The sequence below is a fragment of the Indicator indicator genome, chromosome 12 (genome assembly GCF_027791375.1).
Source record: "Indicator indicator isolate 239-I01 chromosome 12, UM_Iind_1.1, whole genome shotgun sequence".
In the NCBI taxonomy this organism is placed as follows: domain Eukaryota; kingdom Metazoa; phylum Chordata; class Aves; order Piciformes; family Indicatoridae; genus Indicator; species Indicator indicator.
The window spans coordinates 533,677-554,872 of NC_072021.1; the positions used below are offsets into that span (position 1 = coordinate 533,677).

The window sequence follows — 21,196 nt, forward strand, 5'->3', positions numbered from 1 at the left end:
AATTTCTTTCTGTTCTGCAGAGGTTCTTATGCTGTTCCCATCGACATGGTGTCTGTAGTCTTCCAGTCATGGATTAAATGACATGAGTAACATCTGTTACATTTGGGCTGTTCCCTTACATTCTCTCCCGGGCGGGGGGGGAATTTCATGTGCAGTTGATGGGCTTTGTGTTGAGGAGGTAGGTTTTGTAGACAAAGCATACATTTCTTTGTGCTTCTATCAGAAGAGGTGGGATCAGTGCACCTTGCAGCTAGAACAAAAGGCAGGCTGGCTTAGGACTTGTGGATTGTTGTAGACAAGTGCTGTCTCCTCTCATGGAAATTAAAACCATTATTATGCCTGAGGAGTGACATTGTTGACTCTGATCTCTACCCTGGACATGTTGGTCCCAAGATGCTGAGCATGTAGAACATAAAGAAATGAAACTTTCCACTCTGTGCTCTGTTAGCAGTCAATGCAGAGTGTAGAAAACTAGGCTGAAGACCTTATGGTGGAAAAATGCAGATAGGAATTTGATAATGCAGCCATTATAGCTTCTTGCTGAGGATTTCTGCATTACTGCCATCGAGATAGGCAATGATAATGGCAGCTGATAAATATGAGCACCCATAAAGATGAAATGCTAGACAAGCCAGAAAAGAAGAAAACAGCTGCAGGTGCTTTATAGTGGATCATTGTCAGGAGGAATTTGAAGAGAATTCTTAAATATTCAGCTGAGTTGATGGTCTGAGAAGATGTACATTCAACAAAACAGAGATACAGCCTGGTAAAAGTGGTCTCCACTGCCCAGACACTTCACCTTGTTCATCTTCATTCCTGAAGAGATCTTGTTATAACCCTGTTGTCCTTAGAAGTGTTAGCAAGCAGCACGTCCAGATGCTAAGCTGCTCTTTAAAGCATCAGAAAAAAAATTAGGCAAGATTTCTAAAGCTATGATCAGTGTAACTCTTGTGCTTGTTTGCAAAGATATAAATACATTTTATTTATAGAGTGCCAATTTTATTGAAATCAAGAGCTTGCTATTTCCTTGTGAGAACCATGGAAGACATCAGAGTACTTCCACGGCTGCTGCTTTCCCTTGGCAGAACGGTTTGCAAATCAGTGTTATTCTGCAGCATTGTATTAGCACTAAAAGCCATTGCATGTAATTAGGTAGTAATTGGTTGTGCTTTTTATAGGTCAATTAAAAATGTTTTTATTCTGTACAGAAATGAGATTGCTTCCACACTTCTGTTTTCTAAACGTTTCCAGGTGCCACCTCTTCTTTGAGCTCTATTATAAGCCACTGCATACAAGTTCTCCAGAAAGTGAAAAAAAAAAAAATCCTTTTTTTTTTTTAAAATAAAAGTTGGAAGAATTTGCTATTTTCTGCTTCTGAATCTCAGTAATTTTATAATTTTTCTAGTGTCATCTAGCCTTATTGAATGTAGCTTTTTTTCTTTTTGCACAGTGCTAGTTTTTATAGTCTCTGCAGTCAATGAGATAATAATTGTGGTATTTTTAGCATTGCTTGCATTCCAGCTGTTACCAGATATTGGAAGAAAATCATTTTAGGCAAACTAAAAAACTGACTTCTGTAGTTTTGGCTGTGCAAACCTTAGGTTTGTCATGAATTGGAGTAAGAAAGAAACTAAAGGTGATCACAGGTACACTGTACCTTTTTTTTTTGATCCTAGAAGATCAAGATTAGAAAGTAGTTTCCTGTTGGCTAAAGTAGTATTTTAATGAACTGAATGGATAAGATTATCTCTAAAACTGTGAATTTAAATGCATATTTGAGTTACAAAGTAATAATAAAAGTGTGGCCAGCAGGTCGAGGGAAGTGATTCTCCCCTTCTACACCACTCTGGTGAGATCCCACCTCGAGTACTGTGTCCAGTTCTGGAGCCCCTATTACAAGGAGGATCTGGAGGTGCTGGAAGGTGTCCAGAGAAGGGCCATGAGGATGATCAGAGGGCTGGAGCTGCTCTGCTATGAGGACAGACTGAGAGAGTTGGGGCTGTTCAGTCTGGAGAGGAGAAGGCTCCAAGGAGACCTTCTTGTGGCCTTCCAGTATCTGAAGGGGGCTCCAAGAAAGCTGGGGAGGGACTTTTTAGGCTATCAGGTAGTGATAGGTCTGGGGGGAATGGATCCAAGCTAGAGGAGGGGAGATTTAGATTAGATGTAAGGAAGAAATTCTTCCCTATGAGAGTGGTGAGACACTGGCACAGGTTGCCCAGGGAGGTGGTGGAAGCCTCATCCCTGGAGGTTTTTGCAGGCAGGCTGGATGTGGCTGTGAGCAACCTGCTGTAGTGTGAGGTGTCCCTGGCCATGGCAGGGGGGTTGGAACTGGATGATCCTTGAGGTTCCTTCCAACCCTGACAATTCTATGATTCTATGATTGCTAGTTAGTTTGGTCTTTTGGATTTTATTTTAAGGTGTTTATAGAATCAAGGAAAGGTGATGGAATCGCTTTTCTGGATATGCTTTTAGAGAAGACTAGAAAAGAGCAAAGAAGCCCCTTTTAACAAGTAGGGGTGGCATGGGTGGAAGAGGAGCCAGAGTATTAGAAGTGAATCAGCCCACTTTAATTCCCAGAAAAAACAGTGGAAGAAATAAGCAAAGTTCCTGCAAATATCTAGAAGATAAAAAGAAATTAATTTCTTTTTGAAGAATGTGGATTAAACGAATGTGGATTTATCAACAACAAATCATGCCAAAAAGATCTAATTTATTTCTACAACAGGTATCAGCATCTGTAGACAGAGAAGTGGCATCAGATAAGGTATCTTGACTTGAGGAAGGCTTTAATATCATCTTGCAGAACATATTCCTAGGCAAGCCAGGGCAGGTGATATAGAGAAAACTGCTGTAGAATAGTAATAAGTAACAGAAAGTTTTACTTAGTGTCTGTGGATGGTCTTCTACCTAAATGAAAAGATGGATCAACCCAAACTTTGCTAAATTTGTCAAGCACATTCACTGCTATCCAGAACGATGGAGTAGGCTGCACCTTACAAGCAGGTTAGAAGAGAGGCTGAAAATTATTTTGACAAATTAGAGATGTGATCCAAAATTTATTGAATGATATCTAACAAGGACATCATTTAGTAAGTACTGTGCTTAGAGGGAAGCATACATTGAAAGTGAAGTTAGCAGCTGATGAGGTAGCAATCCCCAAGTGCAGTCTCTAGGCTCTAAAGTGCCTCTTTTGCTGAACTTTTGCTGAATATGAGCTTTAATTGTCCATGTTGTTACAGAAAGGGTGCTTGCCATCATGGGTTGCAGAAACAGTGATAGGGCCTACAAAACTCTGAGGCAATCAATCCTTCAGTTCCAATCAGCACCAGTAAAAGCCCAACTGGAATGTGCCCAGCTTTGAAACCTGCAGCTCAACATGGTGGTGGATTGCTTGACAGCAGTGCAGGGGAGATCTCTAGAAAACATGCTGTGAGGAGATGCTGAACACTTTGATATGCTTTAGGACAGAAGGCTGAGGTGAACTTTAAAATTTGCAAAGAAATCATAGAATCACAGAATGGTTTGGCTTGGAAGGGACCTCTGAAGACCATCTAGTCCAACCCCCTGTGCAGTAAGCAGGACATCCTCCACCAGGTCAGGCTGCCTAGAGCCCTGTTGAGCGTCACCTTGAATATCTCCAGGCATGGGGCCCCAACCACCTCCCTGAGCAACCTGTTCCAGTATCCTCATAGAAAGAACTTCCTCCTAACACCCAATCTAAATCTGCTCTTCTCTAATTTCAAACCATTGTCCCTCATCCTATAACTGCAAGCCTTTGGAAACAGTCTGTCCGTCCTTCTTGTAGCCCCCTTCAGGTACTGGAAGACTCTTAAGTCTCCCCAGACCTTTCTCAGGCTGCTGTTCTTCATGCCTTTAGTAGATGGTGGGATAAGAACTACTGAGCTTAAACTCAATTTCCCAGATTCAGACAGGGGGTCGTAGGTCTAAGTTTTATTAAGCATCAAACTGCTTAATGCACTGTTTTCTTATCTGCTCTTCAGACCTTACTCTCTGTATCAAATTGGGATTTGAGTATCACACAGTATCACAGTAGATCAGAGGTTGGAAGGGACCTCCAGAGATCATCAGGTCCAACCCCCCTGCCAGAGCAGGATCACTTTGGGTAGTCTGTACAGGAATGCATCCAGGTGGGTTTTGAAAATCTCCAGAGAAGGAGACTCCACAACCTCTCTGGGCAGCCTGCTCCAGGGCTCTGTCACCCTCACTGTAAAGAAGTTTCTTCTCATGTTGAGGTGAAACCTTCTGTGTTGAAGTTTGAACACATTGTTCCTTGTCTTACCACTGTGAACCACCAAAAAGAGCCTGGCCCCCTCCACTTGACACCCACCCCTCAGCTATTGATAGACATTGATCAGATCCCCTCTCAGTCTTCTCTTCTCCAGACTAAACAGCCCCAGGGCTCTCAATCTCTCTTCATAGGGGAGTAGAAAATATCTAAGGAGAATAACCATGACTGAAATGCAGCAAAGTCACCCTTCCATCAGTGATGTCTACAGTTTTGAAACCTCTACTCCTTGTGCTGATTTTGGGTAGGCTTTCAATGTATGAAGTTTCCCCCCCCCCCCCTTATTCCCTCCTTAAGGAAAAAATCATATTACTTTGGGGTTAATAATTTGTGTTAATAAGGGGTTAATATTTTCCTTATGAAAGGAAGGCATAGAAATTAATTTATGAACTTGAGAATCACTTTTAAACTTGTTTTCTCTAGTTTGCCTTCACTAGTGTGGCTTTAAGAACTTCTGAATTTACAAAATGTAGTGTCCTACTCCCCATCAGAAATGGATACTAGCCTTGTAGCTCTGCAAAATGTGTTAGCTAGAGAGGTTTTTTCCCAAGGATGGTTAGCGTGTCCTACATTTTAAATCATAGGACCGTTGTGCAGGCTGTTTGTGATGGCACTTTGTGTTTAATAATTTTCATTTCCATATAGTGTTCTCATGAATGGCAGTTCTACTCATTTTAAATGCCCCCTAATTGCAAACAGACGTGAATGAATGCTTGTAATTAGCTGGGGAGGAGAACAATGAGTGTCTGCACTGCAAGGAAGGCCTGGGAGTTAAAGGACCATCCAAAGCTGTGATTTGGAATTCCATCATTAAACATTTAGAATGTCTTTGCACAGAAGAGTTTGAATAACAGGTTTGTGAAGAACGGTGCTCACAAAGGCAGATGCTCAGCAGTAGCTTCCTGGTTGTGCCTCTAGTACAGGTGTAGCTTTGCTAGAGGAAGAATGTGAGATCTGAAGGAACTGAAGTTCCTTTTTTCTACCCCTGCCTTCACTGTACAAATGCCTTGAACTTGTTACAGCCAGTCCTAAGTTTCTGAAATCCCAAACTGATCACTCCTACACAGAGGCAGTGAGTGTTCCAGGTAATAGTGTTCCAGGTAATAGCTATCACAGTATCACCGAGGTTGGAAGGGGCCTCAAGAGATCATCAGGTCCAACCCCCCCCTGCCAGAGCAGCATCACTTAGGATGGCTATGGCAGGGAGAGGGTTCTGGGTTCTTAATCAGTTTGCAAATTTATTCCAAGGAAACAGAAAACAAAAGGGGCAAACTCAACCTTCTTTGTAATGCCATGCAAGAGATATTAGGTCCCTTCAGGAACTTCCTGTCAGGGAGTTTATGTATTGAGCCAACACTGACAGCAAGTTCTCCATGGGACAGCAATGTGCACTTATGGCCAAGAGTGCAAATAGTATCCTGGGTGCAGCAAGAAAAGTGTGGCCAGCAGGGCTAGGGAGGTGCTCCTCCCCCTCTACTCTGCCCTAGTGAGACCACAGCTGCAATCCTGTGTCCAGTTCTGGGCTCCCCAGTTCAAGACAGACAGGGAACTGCTGGAGAGAGTCCAAGGGAGAGCCACGAGGGTGCTTAGGGGACTTGAGCATCTCCCCTATGAAGAGAGACTGAGAGCCCTGGGGCTGTTTAGTGTGGAGAAGAGAAGGCTGAGAGGGGATCTGATCAATGTCTATCAATAGCTGAGGGGTGGGTGTCAAGTTGGGGGGGGGGGGGGGGAAGCACTTTTTGGTGGTGTGTGGAGTAATAAGCCAAGGAACAATGGATACAAACTTGAATATAGAAGGTTTCACCTCAACATGAGGAGAAACTTCTTTGTAGTGAAGGTGACAGAGTCCTGGAGCAGGCTGCCCAGGGAGGTTGTGGAATTTCCTTCCTGGAGCCTTTCCAAACCCACCTGGATGTACTCCAGTGCAGACTACCCTGCACAGGTGATCCTGCTCTGGCAGGGGGAGTTTGAACTCAATGATCTCTGGAGGTCCCTTCCAACCTCTAACATTCTGGGATTCTATGATTCTACGAAATAGTAATTGTTGGGAGAATACTAGAATTTTGTTTATTTAGAGTACAATGTTTAATTGTAAACTTAAATTTTAATTGGTACTTGGTGAAAAGGTTTAATGTCTACCAGCCTAGACAATTTTGCCTCTGACTGTTGGACGAATTTTTTTTTTTTTGCAGCCTGACTAGGAAAACGAATCTTAGGAAGAAACAGAGGAAAGTTTAAGTCAGAAAATTGTAAGACTGTTATTGTTTCAGTTATACTTTATAATTAAAACCCCCTCACCCTATATAAAAATAATCACACAAAGTGTTTCACCACTTCTGGGAGGGAAATTTGGTTTTAGCAGAAAATGATGTACTTTCAAAAACCACTGTGGTGGATCTTTGAACCAGAAGAGGAGGGAAATTAAGTTTAAACAACTTCCACTGAATTTTTGACTATAATTTATGAAAGATCTGAGAGATTAGATAGTTTGCTCAGAGGTAGAGTTTTAGTTCTGTGTGAGTAATGGTCTTGTCAAGCTTGATTAAAGGAGTTTAAATAAACACAGAACTTACTGGTTTTGTTTTAGTTATGGGGTCTCATGTTTTGCTTTCATTAAGAGTTGCATAGGTTAGATTCTCATTTAATTCTTCATTCTACGATGCAGAGAGATATTAAGTGAACAATTTTTCATTGATTATTAAAACCAATTTGTTGAATAACCTGAATAACAGGTAGATGAGATTGCATCACATTAATTTTCAGTCATTACTACGTTCTGTAGAAGGTTAACAGAGAAGTAAAAATGAGCTAAATGTATTCTCATTTATGTGCCTATTCAATTAATCATATTCTCAGAAAACTAACAATAGTTGGTTTGGTTCTTATATCAGATCTGAAGAATATTGGAATGATTCCCTCAAAGAACAGTAAAAATTCATGTGAACAGCAACACAAATCAGAAAAAAAAATGAATGATTTCTTGATCAACTGGCTGTGAGATTAAGCCATATCTAAAACCCACATAATTACATTTTCTGTTCTTTACTGTGTTCATCTTGTTCAAGTTTGTATCCATAAGAGTAACACTTCCCTAGATTAAAATATCTTTGTGAAAGTCTTGCCACAAAATTTCCCTTGAACAACAGAATCTGAATCACTCTTGTATTTCTCATTTATTTTTCTTCTCATCTTTAATTTCCTGTTTAAATCTCAGATTTTAATCTTGTTTTCATAACAGAAGCTGTGTGGTGAGGCACTTGTGTTTTTCATGCCATTTAGTAAGCCAGCCTGATGGATGAAGTAATTACACTGCCAGTACCACTGTTTGTGAGCTGATAGCCAGTCAGAGCTTCATGTATGAGTGGATGTAGAACATAGGTCTGCCCTTCAAAGGAGCTCTTTGAGGTTGATTTTTGAAGAGGATGAGACCAGCAACAAAACCCCCCTCAACAAAACAAAATGAAACAGGACACAGCACAACAACCACCACCAACCAACCTACCTAAGAACAAACAAAAAACCCCAACCCCAAAAAAAAAAAACAACCAACCAAAAAACCAACCCCAAACCAATTTGTTCTTATATTTGTTATTATAATTTCCTCTGCAAACAATCCTTCTCTAGGACTGCCTATGCCCTGGAAGGAATCTCAATCAATTTCACTCAATTGTCAGTCTGAGAAATACAAACTTATTACCTGTGTGTAGTTAAGCTCTTTAGTGTGTATGATTTTCACCTGGTGAATACATTATAGCTAATAATGTTGTAAAATACTTACTTAACAGGAAAAAAAAAAGAACCAAAACATATCAAGACCAAAGTACTTACTAATGCATTTCAAATTAATTAAGGGAATAAATGAGTTCTTATCTAATTCACCTGCTAGCAGCTGAGCCCAGGGTTGCATATTTCACTGTAGCAGCTGGTGACAGTACAAGCATCTAGGAAAGCACTTTCTGCAGGAGATGCTTGGAATGCCATCTACTGTTGGAGAAGCAAAAGAACCCAACAAGCCAAATGACCTAGCAAAACTTGCTTTTGTTAGGAGCATTTTGTTCTAAAATGAAGCTTGTTGCATTTTTACATCTGCACATTTGTTACTTCTGAAGCTGCCTTTATTGCTGAATGTTTGAAATAGGTAGACTTCGACTCTGAAAAGGGATTAAATAGGTTTGATTTCAGTATCATAGCTATGATATCAGCTTCTAAATCAGGCTTTCTGCTTTGTTTTATGAGTTCCCTAAGAATTTCAGTTAGTTGTTAACCAGTTTGAAGCATAAACAAGTTAATGTCATCTTTCCAATATAGACTTAGTAAAAAGTAAATTAAATAATGAAAGTTGTAATCCAGAGTCTGTAATAAATATCCCTTAAAAAGCCTTAGGATTAAAATTTTCAGTTAAATGGAATGAAGCATTAAGAGACCGCTCTCTGGGGGAAAAAATAAAGACCTTAGACCTTATACTAAGCATTATTCCTGCACTTCTGTGGGTGAAACCTGGTTCTCCTACAGTAACTTGAAGAGTAGAGTATTTGTCTTCAGGATGGTATTGGAGGAAAATTTCCTTTCCAGTTAAACTGTCCTTGAAAAATGTATGGAAATAAACAAGCAAACCCCAAATTCAAACTAACAGCAATAGGAAAGTTAAAGAGAATTAGAATTATCTTTGATTTTATTTTATAGTATACACATTCAAAGGAATTTCAGCTGTCAAAAATTAGTCTGTTAGGAGACTGGGTTGTAGCAGTGTAACTCAAACACCTTTCAACACAAATTTCACCAGAGACTTGCTGTGGGGTCCCCATAATTACACAGAATTGCATTTAGTAACAAATCCTGTTGGACAAATTTCCCTGTGTCCCTTCTTTGGAAATGAGAGGAAGGTACCGTGTTTTTTTTTTGTCTGATTTGACTCTGGCTATTTTTGGTTGAATATGTCTTTTTTTCTGCCAGGTGTCCATCCTAAACCTACCCTGCTCCAGTTTAAAACCATTGTCTCTCATCTTACTGCTACTAACTTTTCTAAACTGTTGTTCCCCAGCCTTCCTGTAGGTCTCCTTCAGATACTGAAGGTAGCTATAAGGTCTCCCTGGAGACAGCCCTGACTCTTGAAGCCTGTCTTCATAGGAGAGGTGCTCCAGCCCTCTGATCATCTTGGTGGCCCTCCGCCACAGGTCTCTCATGTGTTGGGGGCCCCAGATCTTTAACTGCTTCCCTTGACAGCTTTGATATGCTTTGATTGGATCTTCCTTGTACTGAATCTCTAACACAGGTCAGTTTTTGATTTTGCATGTTGCCAGTCAGTTGGTTTGATCTTGCTGTTATATGTGGTGTCAGAGATGAACAACTAACAGGTAATGGACAGTTTACCCAGAGAAGTTAGTAAGCTGATGAATGTCCTTGTTCAAGAAAGGTTGTAATGTGATAACCTGAAAAAAACTTCTGAGGCTTTAGGATTGGAAGACACTTTTTTTCACTGAGTATATGAGGTTAATATTGTTCATACAGGATGAGACCTTATAGCAGCCTTCCAGTACCTGAAGAGGACCTACCAGAAGGATGGAGAGAGACTGTTTGCAAAGGCCTGTGGTGACAGGACAAGGGGCAGTGGCTTCAAACTAGAGCAGAGTAGATTTAGATTGGATGTTAGGAACAGGCTTTTTACTATGAGGGTGGTGGAACACTGGAACAGGTTGCCCAGGGAGGTGGTTGAAGCCCCATCCCTGGAGATATTCAAGGTGAGGCTCAACAGGGCTCTGGGCAGCCTGATCTAGTTGGGGATGTCCCTGCTGACTGCAGAAGGGTTGGACTGGATGACCTTCAGAGACCCCTTCCAACCCAGGCCATGCTATGATTCTATGATTCCGTGATTCTGTGATTCCATGACTCTATGATTCTGTGATTCTATGATTCTATGATTCCATGATTCTGTGATTCCATGATTCTGTGATTCCATGATTCCATGATTCTATGAGCAACACTACTTTCTTCTAGCTATCCCCCCCGACAACTTTGCTTGATTCAATACTTTCTATTAAGTCTTGCTTGAGCATTTTCACTTTTGCTAGTTTTTGTTCATGCCTTATTCCCCCAGCAGATATGAGATGCCCAAGTGGGAAGCAGCTGGCATGTTCCACATGGCAACCAAATATAATGCTGATGCTTGCAAATTCCCACTAGCACTGTGATAACTGAAGTATTCTTTTGCTTGCTTAATATAGGAAAAAGCTGCAGTAGCCTGGTTCAAGCAGCGTGGTAGCTTTGGACAAACACTAGATTTTTAACATGGACCTTTTAATATCAGCTCCCTGGCTGAGACTTCCTGCGTGTAATTTTGGATAACCTTCAAAAGAAAGCATTGATCCATGAATTAATTACTGGAACTGCACAAACCAGAATGGCTACCATACAGTCTTGTATTTATTACAGTTGGACCACAGTCCCCTGTGCTGACTTGTGATACACATATTTTGTTTTTTTTTACACTCACCTCATGGTTTGACTACTATCAACACCATAACAGAAAGAAAAAAGCCTGACCAGGCTAGGAAATGTATTGAGAAGAGGGGGGAGCTTTTATTTGTAGAACAGTGTCTCTATCTCCTATCTCTTCCTCCAGAAACAAATAGTAGGAAATGTTTTTCCCTGAAGAGTTCACATTGTGAGGCAAGCAGGGTCTGATTTATTGTGCTGGCTCTGAAATGAGCAAAACATACTTTCAGTCTCCTCAGTTTTAGAGTATCAAGTATGGTGCTTTTGAGTACTGTCTTCAGCTGCAGTGGACCACACTTTATTACATATGTCCTAAAACTACTAGTGTCAAAAGAGAGATGGTTTGTTCCAGTGCCACTGCCTGTGACTGGAAGAACAGAAGAAAAGATGGCCTGTGCCCCAGAATCTTTCACCACTCATCCCAAGGCCATAAAGTCTCTTTAAATTGCTCTTGGACTGCTTCCTCTCTACCTACATGGAAGATCAAGAAGTAATCTGAGGACTGCACCAGGCTAGGAAGTTTCCTAGTGATGCCCCTAACCTGGGCTGCACCAGACACAAACCTCCCTATGAGAAGGGTCTGCCCAACATATTGGACCCTCTGTTCCCCTCAGAAGGGAGTCACCTGTGGCTATAACCCTTCTTTATTTCCTTGTGGATGATGTTGTGATAGGGGTGCTAGGTGTGCCAAGGGTGTGCAAGGTGTGATTCTGAAATCCGGATTTCCCCCAACTTCACTGGAGAAGAACCTGTTTCACTTCAGATACCTAGAAGGTACAGAGTGTATTTTTTGGGGTAATTTTCATGGATTTAGGCACCTGAATGCTGCCCACCTGAGTATATTTGTGGCTATCCATCCACATCTGAAAAAGTGGAGAAGTCCCTGAAAAAGGGGAGAAGAGGTCCCAAAACCAGAGTGCCTGTTGGCTTAGCTGTGATGATTGCATCTTTTGGGAAGAATATCTCATGGTTTTGGCATAGCAGATTTTAGAGAAGAGCTTTTACTTGATGGAAGTGGGTTGTAGAATAAAAAAGTATCAGGATTTTAAAGGGCTAAGAAGAATTTTTATGTTAACGCTTCCTGTAGGTTTGTTTTTTTTTTTTTTGCTGCTTTCCTTTTTCTTATTCTCTCCCCTCTTTCTGCTCTCTTCTCCTATTAATTCTCTGTGCCAGTGGGACTGGCCATAATCTCTGAGGAAATTTTTAGTACATCTAACATCAAAAGATGTTCACTGAGCCTTGAGATCTAACCTAATGATGCTAACTCCTGGAAAAGATCAAAGTGGTCTGGTACTTGGATCGTGGAGGCTTGCAGAGGAAGGGAAGAGGAATGGTGCTAGGAATGCTTCAAAGGGCAGAGGTTCCCTATGACAAAGTGCAAGGTGCAAAAATTCTTCAGGTTTGACATGTAGAAAAATCCTGGCTTGTTTTCAAGTGAAATTTGTGGTAAAAGGTTCAGACTCTTTGAACATTTTTTGAATTAAAGTAGTGCTTGTGCAAAGTCAGTGAATTCCTCTAATGACAGAAATAATCAGCATTGAAAATAGATGGCAAGGTACTCTCAGAATACGTTGTCCCACTCACTGCTGATCAGACACATCATCTGCAGCCTTTTGGTGATTTTAGCAAATGGTTATGGATTGAATTTTTTTTTTTCCTTTTTTTTTTTTTCCTCGGTGAATAACCAGAGCTGGCATTGTTCTTGGCAGAGTTTTGAGAGGATAAGATTGAGGAGATGTGGATAGGTAAAACGAAAACAGGGGGTCTGAAAGAAGCAGAATGCAGTCATACTGGTTGGGGTTTTTCTGATGAGTAAATAAGTGGAGGTTTGGGGTTTCTTTGACCTGTCAATAAGCTTTCAACAATTATTTGCTGCTGGTTTTTGAAAAGAGGGGAGAAAGCAGTGCATGTATACGGGGACACACAGTCTAGTAAAACACAAAGCAGTAAAAAAAAAAAAAGAAAGAAAACTGTATTTATGCATGTAGACAGAGTTTAGGAATCTGCAGTTTCCTCTGTCTTTTTTTTTTTTGTCTACAATGAGCTATTTAAACCACAGCAATGTGCTCTTCATGTATTTCATCCAAGATATCATTATTTCTATCAGTTACTGCGACTTCTAATTTCATCCCACTGAAGAGTCTTCTGGAAAGAATGCAGCAAGCATTAACCTGTGGTTTGCTGATTTGGATCCAGAATCTCTGTCTAGTCTCTGCCCTTGAACAATTAATGTCCATGCTGCCCACCTGAAGGGCTCAGGCATGTTGATCCACAAGGTCCCTCTTTGATTAATTTCACATAGGAGAGGCTATTTTTTCATAGATTGATGAAAAATAAATTGCTGTTCAAATTGTAGCTTGCCCTCCATGGTTGTCAGGAAGTCAGGGAAGGTTGTTGGCTAGTCCAGGGACTGAAGGATGAATGGAGAGTGCTCAAGGAATGCATCACAGTTACATAATAATGGAAGCTGTTGGTCTCACATAACTGCAGTCTTGGGGAGTACACAGAACTGTAGGAGGAGAAAAGATTATTTCATAGGAGATATACTTTGAATTGTAGGGTCAAAATCGTATCCTGACTTAGAACAAAGTGTTCCTACACAATGCTGAGAAGGTAAATTCAAGTGCAAGTTTTCTAAGTGTTTGCTAGTGTCTATTTAATGGTGCTACACTAAAAATCTGTTGTGGAGAGTTTAAAAAATACCAAGGGTTTGCACAGGATCACAGAAGTCTAACTCCCCTGCCAGAGCAGGACCACAGAATCCAGAACAGGTTGCACAGGAAGGCATTCAGACAAGGCTTGAAAGTCTCTGGAGAAGGAGACTCCACAATCTCTGTGGGGAGCCTGTTCCAGTGCTCTGGGACCCTTACAGTAAAGAAGTTCTTCCTCATAATGAGGTGGAATTTACTGTGCTGCAGTTGACATCCATTGCCCCGATCACGGGCCATAAGTGAACAGAGGCTGTCCCTTCCTTCCTGACACCAGCCTGTAATGACTTTATAGTGTTCAGTAAATATGTTTGGAAGTCATCTGTGGAGAGGACTATAAGGATCAGCTGCATATTCAGTTTTCTTTGTCCAGTTGCTGGGGAGGTGGTGTTTACTCTGTCTAGCTCCTAGGCATGAGACGTAGAAGCTCTGAATCATGTCTGGGAGAGCTTTCTTCTCACAATTGATAATAAAGAACTTTTAAGCTCTTAGTGTTGAGGGATCTGAATGAAATGTCCTAAGCTGCCTGGTGAAAAAAAGTATGGAGATGCTAAGTTCCCTGTCTCTCCCACTCCTTGCTCTTTGAATTTCCTGGGTCAAAAAAACTAGTGTGGAATCTCTTGGCTAAAGACAATGCTATGATTAAGATGCACGGTAAAGTGGAGACCAAACTGCAGGAGAAATTTTTATTTTCATGTTTCTTAAATTTGAAGTGCATTTGCTTGGGGTTGGTTTTAGTTTTGTTGCTTCTGTGTCATTTTTTCTTGGTTTGTTTTTTTCTTTTTTTTTTTTTTCCTTCTTTCCGTTTTTTCCCCACTGGAATGTTTCATTGTATATAAATTTAAGTGCTAAAGAGGCAAAACCATGCTAGGAGACTTCTAACTGTGTGCTGCTTGTTCAGTTATCCCTTTCTCTAGCCAATTTTGGGAAGTTTCTAGTGTTTTAATGTCCACTTAGTTCTTGTGTAGTAACTGAACCCTCTTTTTGGAGGTATTTACTGTGATATCATATGGTGGAGGACATGTTGAGCTATTTTGGTGAGTTTTAATTTTCTCTCCAACTGTAAGCATCCACTTAAATTGGGAGCCAGCACTCCTGATTTAGTTAGGGCAGGAGAGTATTCCCCATAGAGACATTCAGAATCTCTCTTTAGGAACCTTTCTGGGGTTTTTGGAACATTGTTGTCATTTCAGCTCACCAAGCCAGTGCTGAACACCACACAGGTCCTTGCTCACTCCTATCTCCCTCTGGTGAGATGAGGAGGAGAAAACACAACAAGGATTGGGACAAAGAACAGGGAGCTCTCACTCACCAATTATGGTCAGGAGCAAAAGACAGACTCCACTTGAAAATAAAATCAATTTAATTATTAAAAAAAAAACCAACAAACAAACCAAGTTGCAACTAATTCACCAATTGAATCAGAGTAGGACAGTGATAAATAGAACCACACCTTAAATACACCTTCCCCCAAGCCCTTCCTTCTTCCTGAGAACCTCTGCTACCTCCTGTCCACCAGTAGTGCAGAGGGGCAGAGAATGAGGATTGAGGTCAGTCCCAGTCCATATTGTTCTTGCTGCTCCTTCCTCCTCAGGGGGAAAACTCCTCACAGCTCGCTGCCACCATGTGGTGTCCCTGCCAAGAGAGGCAGTCCTCCATGAACTTCTCCTACGAGCTTGGGTCTCCTCCATGGGCTTTAGTCCTCCCAGAAATGGACTACTCCAGCAAGGAGTTTCCTCAGAGTCATGGCCTCCCTTCAGGATCAGTTCCCTGCTCCAGCATGGGATTCTTCACAGTCTGTAGGCAGGATTCTGTCCCCCTCTAAGGGCTGCAAGGGCTCAGCCTGCTGTCTCATCACAGGATGAAGGGCCGTGGCTGTTCCAGGCTGCCTCCCCACCTCCTTTCTCACTGACCTGGGTGTCTGCATGGCTCTCTCACTCACATCCCAGTCCTCTCCAAAACAAAGAACTCCTAGCACAAAAGGAATTGCCTGACAGGTTTTCTCCTCTTAAATATGTTATGACAGAGGTGCTGACTGGCTCAGCCTTGGCCAGCTTCTTGAAGCTTCTTACAGAAGCCACGCCAGCAGCCCTCTCACTACCAAAGTGCTGCTAGACTCAAAGCCAGCACAAACATATAGGGAAGGTTGATCCAAACTTGCTATGTCTGCAATTAAAGGAGTATATAGCCCCATTCTTGGGTTTGGTGGAAAGGAATTGCATAGAACAGTACTACAAAGATCTACTGCATGCATTCCATAGATACGGCTTTTAGCAAGACCTAGTGAATTTTATTGGAGTAAAATTTCTTAGCTTTCTTTCCTTAGCTTTTGAAGTTGCATTGTCCTCAGGCACTGACATTATTGTAGTTTAATAGATACAGTGCAGATTTTCCTTTAATCTATGAGTTTGGGACATTTGATTTGGAATGGCTTGTTACATATTATAAATTCACCTTGAATTATGGTAGGTAATATGGTTATAAATAAAACAGGTTATAGTTAACATAATCCAAGCACCTTCCTTTGCATTTATAGTTGAAGATACTGCTGAAAATGTTTTAAAATTATATTCTGTCCAAAGGTTGGAAGTCATTTATAGAATCTTAGAGTTTCATTTTGTAATTAAACATTTTAGATACTTGGCATTCCTTGTGTTTAAACCTAAAGGGAAAAAAAAAACCAAAAAGCACAGAATACAACTTAATATAAATAGACAACAAATATTAAGGGAAATACTTTTTCATTCTAAGAACTTCCCCTGCCCATTTGATACATATTATAGAACTTCAGGGTAGTTGTTTTCCAACATGTTGCACTCAGTTGTGCAAACTTATCTTTTTAGGGTCAAAGAAGAGCAAAAACCACAGCTGACACAGTAAGTAAAACATCCTACAATGCCATAGGCTTGACTCTTCTACCTCTGCTGTGTTCTGCTTTCTGCACCTCTGATGGTATTAGCTTGCACTAATACCTAATAGGCTGTGGTTAGTTTGCCACCTGCTTCCTGACTGGCTTGTAAGAGAGCTGCCTGCAGCTTTTTACTTCATCCACATGTTAGCTGGATGTAGGTTCTTGCTGCCTGCTTGTGACCTGAACTGTAAAACTTGATTTCCTTTACCTCCTTAGTGGCTGACTTAGTATTGTAGCTAACGTTCCCATCGGCTCTAGCTTTTCTGCCTGTATGTTTCTGTTAGCATTGGATAAGAAAATATTTAAACTATTGGTTATTCAGTCACATTATTTGCTTATTTAAACAGGTGGTTTCCCTTTAGTGGGATCACTGAGCTGGTAAATAACGTTCTTCAACCACAGCAAAAACAGCAAAATGAAAAGGAGCCCCAGACGTAAGTAAGCTGCTCTCTGTAGACTAAATAATGTCTGTACAGCATTAAAACATACTGGAGAGTATGTTTAAAGCAGTTGCCAGTTTAGAACATCCTGCTGAGGGTGTTTTACAAGCTGACACTGTTTGCTTTCTGACTCCTCATTTGCAAAGGGACAGCTGAAAATCAGGTTGTGCTCTCCTTCTCAGTAACTTCAGTGACCATGTTAGCATACGCTCTGAGGAGTTACTACAGCTCCATTTGCCTTGCTCTGCAAAGGTTCCAGATCACTTCCCTGGGAGTTTCCTGGAGGTGTTTCTCTGCATGAGGATCTGGAATAGTAGGACATGTAGTATTGGATATAGCATGTCTATGCACCTGCATGGTCTTGGTGCTATTGGTCATGCATAGAATGCTATACAAATCTACATAGTGTGTATGAAGAGCTTTTTAAGGACCAGGAAAATGGAATTTCGTTTTCTTTTTCTTCTTTTTTTTTTTTCTTCCCCATATCTTTAAAATATCTATAAAGTTTCCAAACTTTATCAGCTATAAGGTGAAAATCTTGGGTCCATCAAAGCTGAGAGAATTTTGACTTTGATGGGGCTGGTATTTCATTCACAGATTTTTTACAGTGCTAAGCCAGTATGAGAGCCATCTGAAAACTTTCCCTTGCTGTCTAAACACGTTAAGATTTCACAGAATCTGGCAAAGCTAGGACATCCAGTCTTAGAGTAGAACCTGAAAAATACTCTTTTTATTAAAGAAAACTGGAAAATATTTAGTTCAAACTTTCAAATTCCTAAAATGTGACTTTCTTAAGGGGAATGCCTTGAAAGTTGACATGAAAAATGTTTGCTTTTGAACCCATGCATAACCAGTTTAAAACTTGCATAGAACTTGTGAATTATTTTCCAGACAGAACAACTCTTAGTTTATTTTAAAATATTTAAATGGGAGTTCCATACTTGCAGACCATGAAAGCTGTTGAACTGTTTGTTGAGAATATGTGGTCAGATTTTTTTTCACAGTCAAATGGAGAAATAGGTCATAGAATTGATATTCTGAAAAGCAATGTGTTATCCTGAGCCTTGTTTCCTATATCCTCACTTAATTTCCTGTGCAATTGCATATATTACCAGTAGTGATGGCTGTCTTTATTGGTTTTTGTTAGATATTGGCAACATTACATTTTGTTCACAACACCTCAGTGCCTCCTTGTATACCATACCCTTCATATAAACAGTTGAGTTATATTGGCCAAAAAGTGTTTATAAATGGTTACTGTTATGGAAAGTGGTTTGGGTTTGTTTTGGTTTGGCTTGGCTTCGGTTTGGGTTTGTTTTGGTTTGGTTTGAGTTGGGTTTGTTTTGTGTTTGGGTTTGTTTTGGGGTTTGGGTTCGTTGTGGGTTTGGGTTTGTTTTGTTTTGGCTTTGTTTTTTGGTCGGTGGTTTTTTTTTTGTTTTGTTTTGTTTTTTTTTTTGACAGTGACCTCTTTGGGAAGCAGCTTTATTCAGTGTTTTTATTAACTACTTAAGAAATTCATGAAGTTGTATACTCATTGAATTTACAGCTGGCAGGAGGGAGGCAGCTGGGAGAAGTGTAATATCTAAAGAGCAGGATTGTATCCCAAAATTATTCTAAAAAAATCCAGGCTGCCATGATGATGTTACAGTGTCATTCTGAAGGGTAAATGCAAGGTGGTGTAATTATGTTTGGATAATTTCTATGGTTAACGTAGGATAAAGCAAAAGAACATAGATAGAAGTTCTGTGTTAGAGAATCTGGGAGACATAATATCGTGTAAGTTGAGCAGAAGTCAGTACCCTGTGAGAGGTAAATAGGTTGGATTTTATAGACACTAGCCTAGAAGCTCTGTGCTAAGCTTAGTGGAGAGTGATAAGAATGCATAGTTGTCTAAGAAACATGGCAGGGCTATTGAAGGCCCAAGGGCAGGAACACCTCTGCTATGAGGATAGGCTGTGGGAGCTGGGGTTGTTCAGCCTAGAGAAGAGAAGACTCTGGGGGGAGCTTAGAGCTGCCTTCCAGAACCTGAAGGGAGCTTACAGAAAGGCTGCAGAGGGACTTTTCATAAGGGTGTCTACCAACGGGATAAGAGGGAATGGTTTTAAGCTGAGGGAGAGTAGGTTTAGACTGGATCTCAGGAAGTACAAGTGTGGTGGGACTCTGGAATAGGTTGCCCAGGGAGGTTGTGGCTGCATCCTCCCTGGGGTTGTTCAAGGCCAGGCTGGATGAGGCCCTCAGCAGCTGAGTCTAGTTGAAAGGTATCCCTGCCCATGGCAGGGAGGTTGGAGGAGATGATCTCTAAGGTCCCTTCCAGCCTAAGCCATTCTATGATTCTATAAGGAAAGATTGAAACATATGAGGTCAGTAAGCCTCCTGAAGACAAAAATCCACCCCAAAGGCATGAGAGAGATGAAGAAACCTTTAATTATGCAAAAAGTTGCTGAAAAATGGAAGGAAATAGCCTCAATAGTTTGGCTGAAGAAGAGAACATTTCTGTATGTATACACATATAGGTGTAGTAAGCTTGTTGCAATTGAAATTATACGGATGCAAAATGTTGTAATGTGCTTAAAGTGGCTTCTAAAAGCTGTGTTTGGGAATATTTTCTCTCTGGTATAATGTCTGGAAATTCTCAGTTTGTGGATGTCACAGGCTGTGGTGCTGCTAATATGCTGACAACATCCTGCTTTGAGCTGCTTTCCAAAAGAAATGGCCAGTACCCTAGAGGGATGACAGGTTGCCTGGATGAGATAAGCAAATAGATTTAGAAAATGCTGGCTTAAGCTTAACTTAAACAAGACAGAAGTGATACTTTTGCTCTAATCAGAGGAAAGCACATTAAGCATGCAGCTGAATCAGTGACCTTAGTCTCCAAGGGAACCTGCCTTTGTGACAGGGGCAAAAGTGGCTCTTGCAAAACAGAGGCTAGCCACTCATTTTGGCATTGACCATAACCACAATAGATATTTTATATATATTTTTTTCCCAAAGAATTGTGCATTTCATTCTGTGAAGAACTGATAATAAAGATCCTACAGCAAGTTAAATTTGTGTGCCATTCATCAAATCTTCTTTTAGGCAGGTCAGAACTTCTAGAGCGGCATTCTGGTGGCTGTGTGTTGCTTTAAATCAAGTCTTTCTCCTTAAAATGACAAGGAATCAAAGTGATATGAGCCTTATTTTACTTGCAATATTACTAGTTCCAAGACTAAGGAAGGTGCCCTGCTTGACCTGCTGTTTGTGAATAGAGAAGGACTTGTGGATGATGTAATGGTTGTGGCTGTCTCAGGCACAGTGATCATGAAACAATAGAATTCTTAGTTGTTGGAGAAGGGGGGTCAGCAGAACTGTCACCCTGGACTTGTGTCAGGCAGACTTTGGCCTGGTTTGAAGACTGGTCAACAGAGTCCCATGGGAGGCAGTCCTGAAGCACCAAGGAGCCCAGGAAGGCTGGACACTGTTCAAGAGGGAAGACTTAAAGGTGCAGGAACAGATCATCCTGGCCTGAATCAAATGGTGTGGCCAGCAGGAGTAGGGAAGTGACTGTGCCCTTCTACTTGGAACTGGTGAGAGTTCACCTCAAATACTGTGCTCAGTTTTGGGTCCCTCAAAGGAAGAAAGACATTGAGGTGCTGAAATATGTCTAAAGGGCAAGGAAGCTGGTGAAGGATCTAGAGATGTTATCTAGAGTGTTATGTGGGAACTGGGATTGTTTACTCTGGAGAAGAGCAGGCTGAGGGGGGACCTCATTGCTCTCTACAACTACCTGAAAGGAGGTTGCAGCAAGGTGGGGTTTGGTCTCTTCTTCCTAGTACCAGGTGCTAGAATAAGAGGAAATGACCTGAAATTGTGCCAGGAGAGGTTTAGTTTGGATATTAGGAAAAGTTTCATTACAGAAGGAGAGTGATCAGGCATTGGAGTGAGCTGCCCAGGGAGGTGGTGAAGTCCCTGTCCATAGAGGTGTTCAGAAATGTGTGGCCGTGGCCCTTCAGGCCATGGTTTAATGGCCATGGTGGGGTTAGATTGCTGGTTGGACTCAATGATCTTAGAGGTCTTTGCCAACCAACCCAATTCTGTGATTCTTTTTTTATCAGAAATTAGAAAAGAAAAATAATGGCACAAGATGTTTTTGACATGCCAGATAAGATCTGAACCTTTCTTTTCATGATCCTTTTAGACTTCATATGATCATTACATGTGTAACAAGATGAGGCTGTTCATTTTAATTCCTATGCTGTCTCTGGTGCTAAGTGAGCAACTTCCCTCAAATTCCCAAATCTGAGGGGTGTGAATATCCATTACTTACATTTTTGTTTCTCTCCTCTAACACCTTCTACTT

General features: G+C 41.0%; 1 protein-coding gene across 23 annotated transcripts in view; it reads left to right on the forward strand.

Moving 5' to 3' along the window:
* Positions 1–21,196, forward strand: part of RIMS2 (regulating synaptic membrane exocytosis 2) — a 387,973-nt gene that overhangs the window by 42,309 nt on the left and 324,468 nt on the right. For 7 of the 23 annotated variants that reach the window (XM_054385548.1, XM_054385557.1, XM_054385553.1 and 4 more), the window contains exons 2-3: positions 16,350–16,382; positions 16,765–16,851. The exons of the other annotated variants lie outside the window; for them this stretch is intronic. In XM_054385548.1, coding sequence (XP_054241523.1) covers positions 16,350–16,382; positions 16,765–16,851 — 120 coding nt within the window. The remainder of the gene's footprint in view (positions 1–16,349; positions 16,383–16,764; positions 16,852–21,196) is intronic. 23 annotated transcript variants of the gene reach the window in all.